The 10,104-nt window shown below is 36.1% G+C and overlaps 1 protein-coding gene across 1 annotated transcript in view; it reads right to left on the bottom strand.

Moving 5' to 3' along the window:
* Positions 1–273: 273 nt before the first annotated feature.
* Positions 274–10,104, bottom strand: part of LOC108977527 — a 46,524-nt gene continuing 36,693 nt past the window's right edge. The window contains exon 5 of the mRNA XM_018947242.1: positions 274–386. Within this exon, the coding sequence (XP_018802787.1) occupies positions 274–386 (113 nt within the window). The remainder of the gene's footprint in view (positions 387–10,104) is intronic.

The following is a 10,104-nucleotide window of genomic DNA, read 5'->3' as shown; positions in this document are numbered from 1 at the left end:
ACAGTATTTGAAAAAAACATTGATGTTGCCTTACTAAGCGAGCAATACTCCCAGCGTTCGGAAAGTACCTGGACTACAGACATATGTGGCAAAGCTGCAATATGGTCTTGTAAAGGACAACCATTTATGTCTCCCTCCGGAGGTCATYATTTTTTCACATGGGCAAATATACGAGAAATATACTTTGTTAGCTGCTATGCTCCTCCCAGTGCCTCAATTAAAGATTTTGAAGACTTCCTCCTGGAACTTCCTCTAGAAACCAGAGGCAAATCATCAATTATAATCGCAGGTGACTTCAATGCGTGGTCGACCGCTTGGGGTATTAGGCGCACAAACCATCGTGGGCGTCTGATACTTGAGTTCCTCGGCCAAACGAATCTTACGATCTTGAATAGCGGAACGCAAAATACTTTTCAAAAGGAAACAGGGGCTCCATAATCGACCTCATAATTGCAAACGACTTTCTTAGCAGGCGCATTAAGTGGGCGGTTTTATTTACTTATAGTGACCACATGGCTATTATTGCTGAAGTCTCTTATGCCGGAGGGACGAAACGCCGCAGAAAGAGCACATGCCAAAAACGAATCTGGAAACAAAACGACTTTGATGCCGAACTTTTTGAGATGGTCTGGAGTTCAGCRAATATACAAGGCGAAGACGCCATGCACTTAGTAGCCTTAGTACGAAAACAAGTGGTCACAGCATGCGACATAACCATGCGTAGGACAGTACACCACAACAATCGGAAGACAGCGTATTGGTGGAATGAAGAAATAGCTGGACTTAGAAAGCTCAGCCATTCACCTAGACGCCGCCTACAACGTAATCAACGGGAAGAAAGCGAAAGCAGTCTCAGACAAATATTTAAAAGGCAGAAGAAGCTTCTAAAATCAGCCATTAACCACAGTAAAAGGAAGGATGGAAAGGCGGAACAAAAGAATATTGTGCGCTGATCACCTTGGATGTGAAGAATGCTTTTAACTCAGCAAAGTGGGCAAACATAATCAAAGCTCTGTATGACATGCGCGCTCCTCAATACCTCATGGAAATTGTCATAAGTTATTTTGAAAACCGGCGACTTTTATTCGATACAGATGAAGGCACCAAGAGCTACTCTGTCTCGAGTGGAGTACCGCAAGGCTCGCTTTTATAGGCCCCCTTTTATGGAACTAATGTATGATGGGGTACTAAGGACACACCAACCGAAAGCTATTAAATTAGTTGCATACGCAGATGACCTTATTGTGGTGGCAGTTGCTAAACACCTCGATGACCTCCGCAGCAAATGCAATGAGTGCATATACGGTCTGCGCCAATGGTTCTCCTCAATGAGTTTAGAACTGGCTGAGAAAAAGACAGAAGTGCTGCTCATAAGTACAAGAAAAGTAGAGGAAAGTATACCTCTCACTATAGGGGAGTGCGAGATTCATTCACAGTCACACCTAAAATATTTGGGAGTAATAGTAGACTCAAGGCTCAAATTTAAGGATCACATAGGGTGCACTGCAGGTAAAGCAAATAAAATCCTGAATGCCTTATGAAGAATGATGGCAAATAAAGGCTGCGCACGCAATTCCAAATGGCGTTTTTTACTCGCAAAGGTAATGAAATCGGTTGTGTTGTATGCGCATCCAATATGGATACAGGCGCTAGGCATCAAAGTATATGCCCGACAAATAAACACGGTGCACAGGCTGTCGGCACTAAGAGTTATCAGTGCTTTCCGAACGATTTTAAGCGATGCTGTTGAAGTAATAGCCAGTATGATGCCCATTGACATCCAAGGTGATGAATACGAACGAGTTTACAAATTACCAGAGCCATCTATAGGAGCCAAAAAAGAAGAGAGAGTGAAAAKCTTAACGATATGGTAGGAGCGGTGGCAAACTTTGGAGACTTAAATGTCTTATCAGTCCCACGAAGTAATACTTAATCAGTTTTTTCCGTAGGAGAGTCTGGAGTTGGGAGTAGGTTAGGTTTAGCGGATTAAAGTTCCGCACTCCGGCTTTTAATGCTTCCCCATACTTGAAAAAAAAAATTATTAAAAAAAATGTCATCCCCAAAAACTACAAACATTCTTTTGCAAAAACAACGGTCGTCTCAAACATCATCATACATATTTATATGCGTACACATGTAAATATGTGCAACATACATACTTATATGTGTTCACACGTGGATATGTCACCCACATAAATTACAAATATTGTTCTCCAAAAACAACAATCGTTTCAAATAGCAAAGATGTTCAGTCTTGAACGCAAACGCACTTTCAAAAAGCAAATTCGATTCATTCATAAAAGCAGACGCCATTACATCTCCCCGAGCATGCCTTTGCCTACAAGCAGCTTATAGGGACGATGGCAAAAGCCAAAAACCATAAATTGAATATATTTCTAAAATGTATGAGAAAGAAAAAGTGACAACCACGCAAATATAAATATATTAAAGTATATTAGAATAAAATCGCCAACATAGTTTCAAAAAAAAAAATTCAATATTCCTCTGATTTATGTGTACAGTCAATCCCGGTTAAGTAGTACTTATCATAAATGAAAATCATCCCTCTTAACTGCCTACATATATCTTGCTGCATCTCACAGTTCGTTTTTTTAAATACATATAGGGGTTTCACATAGCCTCATAAAGTTATAAGTTATAACTATCGGAAAAAATTGCGTTAAGTTGTATTTGCGTAAACTTATTTTAGTATGCAATCCAACAACACATACTAAATACATTAAATAGCATACATTAAACTAATATAAAAATTTATGATTCTGTGATTTTACGATGCGCTATGACACGTTGTGAGTACTCCAATAGAAATTATTGTTTTAAGTATCACCCGTTTAAGAAGTATCCGCACTCGCTTATGTGCCATATTACATTTTTTATTTTTAACAAACCACAAAATCTGTATCTTTGACAGTATTAACTGTACTTGTTAAGAAATGTAAAAATATTTTGTAATTCTGAAATATTTTTACGCGACTCGCAAAAATCTACGTAGATGTGTATGCAAGCTCACACATAAACATACATATTTACGCTGGTTTGTAGGCTAAGCTCCAAGCAATTCTCTCCAAGAATAATCACTTCTCTGTGCTTCTGCTTCGACTTCCAGTCTTCAGGTGTTGGTTGGTCTCCCACGTCTTCGGCTTCCTTGTGGATTCCAATCTAGCGCTGTTCTGCTAAGGTCATCGTGAGCTTTCGCAGAGTGTGGCTGATCTATTTCCATTTAAGACGTCGAATTTCGATATGGATCGGTAGCTGTTTGGTAAAGGTCCAGAGGTTAGCATTTCTAATAACGTTAGGCCTGAATATCCACAAAATTTTTCGAAGACATTGATTAAGAAAGGATTTCAGCGATTGTAAAACATTCGCTGCAATATTCCACGTCTCGCAGCCATATAATACAACGGATTTCACACTTACATCGAATATTTTTTGCTTCGTACGTATGGATAAATGTGTTGATCTCCTGACTTTATCCAACATTACGAAGGCAGCGCGACCTTTGGATATACGGTGTCGAATATCGGCTGCTGATCCACCGTTTTTAGATATGATGCTACCTAAACACCAAAACTCGTCGTCTTTTTCGTTACATGTTCCAGCGATTTATAGGTTTAGCGTTTCGGTTGCGTTGATGCGCATGAATTTTGTCTTCGCTTTATTAATTTTAAGTTCAGTTTATGAGGCGAGATCACTAACAGCTTCAAGTTTCAAAGAGATGTGTGAATATTTATAGGACAACAGACAGATATCATCCGCATAGTTCACATCTTCAAGGCTACCGTTTAAACACTAAAATATAATTGGAATTAGTCATAAATTTGGTTGTATGTAGAAATATTTGTTAAAATAAAATAAAGGTAAAGGTCTTAGTTTAAACCGAATACTTTTTTTAAGTATAGAAAGGTTTTTTTTTCGTAAAAGACGGGTTATTTGTTTTATTAATAATTATGCACGTTTTGCTTTTAAACTGCAATACTAATTTTAAGCATTTTCTACGTCCCTACGTAGGTATGTAGGCACACCCTAATGCCTGGCTTGTACTTGTTTTTTTGCAATTGAGAGCTCGTCGAAGAGATCAATATGTTTTGTACATATGTACATATGTAAGTGTGTTCGAATTGTGTGTGCTAATGTATGTGGGCAAAGAATGTGCTGTAATGTTTTTAATACGCTTTTATTAGCTTCACTTGTAAGTGGTACTGAAATGTAGAATATTTGAGCGACACTGTAGGCGACAGTAAGTTTAAGCAGCTCACCAAAAATATGCAACATCTATGTATATAAAACTAGTTTTGGCGACATTTGAGTAGCATATGTACATATATGTATACTGAAATATACATATGTATATCCTTAAAGAAAGTATACTTTATATAGATATACCTCATAAGATGCAAGGTTGTACAGTAGATCATGCAGTAATTTAACTGGGCTCTCGACTGTTTGCTGCTGGACAAGCTTATGTAGCACTTAGTCGTTGTAGATCTTTGGACGGAATTTGAATTGAAGAACTAGACTGTTCAAAGTTGACAGGTAAAACCCCATGTAACAGTGAAGCTTTAGAAGAAATGATTCGATTAAGAAATAATAATTATTAAAGTCGTCAATAGAACTTGGTCGCAAATAATATAATATAACAATTAGTCAATGAAAGGTTACGAGTAGATATTAAATGCTGTCTAATTATCGATTTACTTAACCGATACAACATGTCATACATAGTTCATATTTTAACAAATTTAGGGTTTCTCACATCAAACTAAAAAATTAAAAATAAATATAGTTTAAAAAAACTAAAAAACACGCTTTTAAAGCATATCAAACTAAAAAGTGAAAAATAATTCTTTGTATAAACTAACAATAATAATGAAGGACAAATTCTTGGATTATTGTGAGAAAAGCGTGGAGTGCTTTGTGWCWTATTTTTCATACATCGAGCATTCCACGCTATTTTCACAATAATCCAAGAATTTTTCCTTCATTATTATACACTACATTGTGCAAGTTTAGGACCGAGCTTTTGTATGGGTTTTTCACAAACTTACATACATATGTACATTTTGTAAAACTGATTTTTTTTTTATTCTTTCCAAAAAAACTTATTTTGTGAGTTTTACGATACCGTTCCGTTTAGTTGTTTCCTTTTTTTATAGAATGAGTTAAAATTTATATTTTTAATAATTTGGTACCCAGTGATGTATATTCTATGCCGTATGTAAGCATCAGGTACGCTTCTATATTTTGCAATAGAAGGAGAGCGCGAAACGGAATTGAAAAAAAGTTATTTTCCTTTGTGCTCTTATGTATGTATGTATTAACACGTCTCTTAAATTTCAATTTCGATATATTTGTACGCATACCTTTTAAAAATTTTCGTATTCATCTTACATATATAGTCAAGAAATAAATATTGTCCATACAAGTTGCGCGGGTGTAGCGCTGCGACCTGTTACTGAGAATTTCATGTGTGGAACACAATGCTAGCGACAGACTGCAGCAGCACGACAGTGAACTGAAAAGGGCGTTGTGAATCCTACTACAAGAACGTTTGTGAGAGCGCAGCAACATAACAACGGCCGGCATGTACACAAAAAAACTCAGTTGTCCATTTTGCATGTACACAATTTCGTTGGGGCCATACTAATACCTTGCACTTCAATGAAATTTTAATATTTTGTTCAAAGTGAAATTTTTAAGCAAAAAATAAGTAAATAGGTAAATTTATTTGTTTTAAATTATCAATTGTTATTATAAATTGTGTAACAGAGCTATTTTATGCTTTTATTTGTAAAATAACGTCAATTTTGTTAGAGCTTTGAGTATTTTTACATTTTACATATTAGTGGCATCACCACTCTACCTCATCTCTCTATCTTCCATTCTACTGTCGTCCTACTGTCGTTGGCAAATATAGGATCAAATTGAAGTTAGCGAGAAAAATAGGTCCGTCCATAAGAACGTGTGTATTTTAATATTTGACAGATGACGTTTGCAGTCTGTCGCGAGCATTGTATTCCACACATCAATTGTCATTTCATACGTGATTTCTAACATTATTAGTGCGTTGTTGTTTACGCCAAGCCACCAGATAAATTTTGCAAAATTACCATCTAATCGACAAGTACTCACCGTTTTATTTTACAATATTCGTGAAGTCAAGCTGCCTGTTAGTGAAAGTACAAATCTTGTTATAAGAGAGAGCAYTATGTTTTCTTGAAAAATCCAGAATTCCTACAAAGGCATTTCCAAACTAGGTGAATAAACTTGTTGATTTATATCATGATTGGAGCAAGCTGCAAAATATCTGTAAGAAAACTCAGATGACGTTCAAGAACCGTGAAAATAATTATGTAACAGACCTTGTTATTGCAAAATGCTGATGCCTTCCACTGAATGAAGATAGAGGAAGACAAAGAATTTTTAAGGAAACAGAGAGAGTCATGTCGAACGAGTTAGGCAAAGACGATTAGAAGAAGAGAAAAGAAAGGTTAAAAAATAGAGTTATCGGCTGTTGCATCTACAACATTTTCCACTAACCCATTAGAAACAAGGACAATTATTCACATAGTTTTGCTTTTAGAGTCAAATAAACCAAGTATTATTACGATATGTGAATGCAATTTTTTGTATAATATTTATTTGAAATATCATCTTTTCATAAAATTCAGAAGAACTTAAACTTTTTTAGTATTTGGTTGACCAACGTTTATTTTTTATTAACAGCCTGCAATATTTGAGGCATACTACTCAAACAAATATTTGGTTGTCAAAAAAGTCTTGCGGTATTTTCGCTAGTTGGCTACCTGCCGTCGAAAATTGAATATAAAGAGGCCGGCATAGTAGMAGCTGTAGCATCGGTCAAGAGCTGGGCATGAGTCATCAAAAAAAATTGTATGAACAATTGAAAATTTAATAAAAATACCGCAAGACTTTTTTGACAAACATTATCACCATTATTTTTAAATCTGGATCATTTAGGCACACATCCTTTATATTATCTTTGAGTGGGGCTATTATGGGATTTTTTCGGGAATATACCTTCGATTTAAGGAACGTTCAACCGTTTTTGGTGGGGCTTTGGTCGGGTGAATTGTCCGCCTAAGGTAATATACTGATATCCAAGTTGTGAAGTACATCGGTCGGTCGTCGGGAGGTGTGATAAGCCACCTCAGCGTGCATATAAGTGTGCTGGGCTGCTGAATTGTTCAGTGTTGCCAAATATGGTATAACACAATCTGGAAGTATATTTTTTGTACGTCGCACAATTGGTTTCTGTCACTGCTTCTATCCGGCCTTCGTCGCTAAAGCTAATTTTTGTTAAGGAGAAAATCATGTTAAATAGCAGCGCAACTTTGAATGGGGGACTTTCGGTGGACTTTCACAACTTTGTATGTTTACCTTGTTTCAATCCACCTTTGTGTAGTTCTGATGAAGTTTGTCCCTTACTACTCTTTAATTTTTCATTCGTTTTGTCAATTTTGATTTTTTTGCTGTACGGCGGTTTTTAGGTTTTTTTCAGAAAAGATGCGTTCAACTGTTCATTGCGATATTTAGCTGTTTTGCTGCGCAATTAAAGAGTGGACCTATTTACTTTACGTCGAATACGCTCAGATATTTTCCCATTTTGGACAGCATTTTGCCTCATTTGTGCGACCAACAGTGCAATATTTGAATGTCTGCACAATTTTCGCTACTCGAGTAACAGTAGCTGCACTCACTCCAATTTTATGTATTATTTTTCTGTAGGATGAACTTTTATCTTTTAAAAATGCAGTAATTGCACTTTGGGTTTTTTTGAAATGTCCGATTTTTGACCTATTTGATAAAAAGTATATTTTTCATTGTTTTATTATAAAGCTTCAGAAAACTTCAAAAAATACTAACCGAGCAAATAAGTCTCTGGAATCTATCAAATAATATTTAAACACTTTTGAAAAAATTCGATTTCTTCCATCACGCCATTATAATTTACTTCCGATGAGTCAGAAATCACAAATGCTAATTCTAGAGAACGTTTATCATAGAGAAGATTCACGTTTTAGATATCGTAACTTTTCGCAGGGGAACTCGGCAGAGATAAGGAAGTTTCACCACAGACAAATTTTAAGCATGTTTCTCCAGAGTTTTGGAACATTAGACTCGAAAATAGCAGAATTGAGCACTTTCGGTGTCAAATGAGAAATATAATGCTAATTCCAATGTAAAGAAAAGTACGCCTACAGATTCGTTTATTTTCTATGCGCAACCGACTCGGCATATACTTTATAGATTATTGGTATATATTATATAATAAATATAAAAGTATATAAGTAGGTACATATATATGTATGTATATTAAAATTTACCTATATATGCATATCATAATGAATCCATAAAATCATTAAAGATATATAATAGAGTAATGTTTGTATTATTACCAAAATAATTAATATAAGTTTAAGGTAATTAATTTCAAATTTATACATTTACATTAAAAGTTTTGATATCACCTTAAAAGATCTAGCGGTAGCACATGTGTTCATATATAATTATGTGTGAATGCAAACAAATATGACAGTATGTATGTATGTAAATACATATGTACACTCAATGCTTTATGCAAAATTTCTATTGACACGGACAACCAAAAGCGAAGCTCACCTTTAAGATATGACAGTATGTATGTATGTAAATATGTACACTCAATGCTTTATGCAAAATTTCTATTGACACGGACAACCAAAAGCGAAGCTCACCTTTTGTCAGAGAGTCAATGTGCCGACGGACCGACGCGGCGACAAAGCGTCACAAAATTCTATTTTTGGTAGAAAATCCGAGTTGTGCCGAAAAAATAAGAGAACGATCGCCGCTTGTCACCACTTCCCTTGCCCCTCTAACAGCTTTACCAACAAGCTTTTGTAAATATGTATTCATTTGTATGAGCGTGCATACATATCGACGCAGATTTTTGTCAGCCATGGAAAAATATTTTAGAATTGACAAATATTATAAATCAACAACAGCTATGTTGCTACTTTTCTCACTTATTTCTGTGAAGAGCAGAGTTGTTCAATTTATGATTTTTAGCTTTTGCCACCGTCGCGAAAAGACGCTAGTTGGCAAAGATATGCTCGAGGAGATATAATGGTGTTTGCTTTTCAGAACGAAGCGAGTTTGCCGTTGAATGTGCGCTTGTGTTCATGAATGAAAATGTTGTTATTGTGTGTTTTTCTACAAATTTGGACATTGACTATTTGGATGTCATATTGACTTGTGACGCAGCTGATGGTATTTGAGACAATTGTTGTTTCTGTTGAACAATGTTTGTAATTTCTGTTGGTGACATATCTACGTATGTACGCATATCTGTATATAAGCTTGTGTATGCAAAAAGCAACCATAAGCCTTCATGCGCAGGAAGCAAAGCACCTACTAGCAGCGCAAAAGATCAAAATCGGCTGGACAATCTACAGAATCCAGGAAAAAGAGCAGCTGAAGAAATGCTTTAGATGTGTAGAGTATGGACATGTGGCAAAAGCATGCAGCAATCCAGAAAACAGGAGCAAGTGCTGTATCAAATGCGGAGAGGAGGGTCATTTCGCTAAAGACTGTGTTAACAATCCTTCCTGCAAGGCATGTAAACACAGTGGGAGAACAAATATAGACCATCAGATAGGAAGCCGGAAGTGCTCCATATATACAGCAGCACTCAAAAAACCAAGAAGGTGAGAATACTACAAATTAACCTGAACCACTGCGAAGCGGCCCAGGATCTCTTGACGCAAAACATATACGAGAAAAATATAGACGTTGCATTAATCTGTGAACAGTATAAGAATAAAGACTCTGACAAGTGGATTTCCGACACCACAAATAAGGTTGCAATATGGGCTTGCGGAGATAAGATGATGTAAGACAAACCATTAACTGACAAGGCGTACTATACAAGAGCTAAAATATGTTGGATTTATTTCTACAGCTGCTATGTACCGCCAAGTATACCACATGCTGATTATGAAAAAATACTTGACGACTTGGTAAAGGATGCGATGACAACTACACCCAATATAATTGCAGGTGACTTTAATGCCTGGGCGCTAGAAT

This window comes from Bactrocera latifrons, unplaced genomic scaffold (assembly GCF_001853355.1).
Source record: "Bactrocera latifrons isolate USDA-ARS-PBARC rearing strain unplaced genomic scaffold, ASM185335v1 scaffold_908, whole genome shotgun sequence".
Classification (NCBI taxonomy): Eukaryota; Metazoa; Arthropoda; class Insecta; order Diptera; family Tephritidae; genus Bactrocera; species Bactrocera latifrons.
Note: the sequence above shows the minus strand (reverse complement) of the source record. Positions and strands in the feature narration are given on the sequence as shown.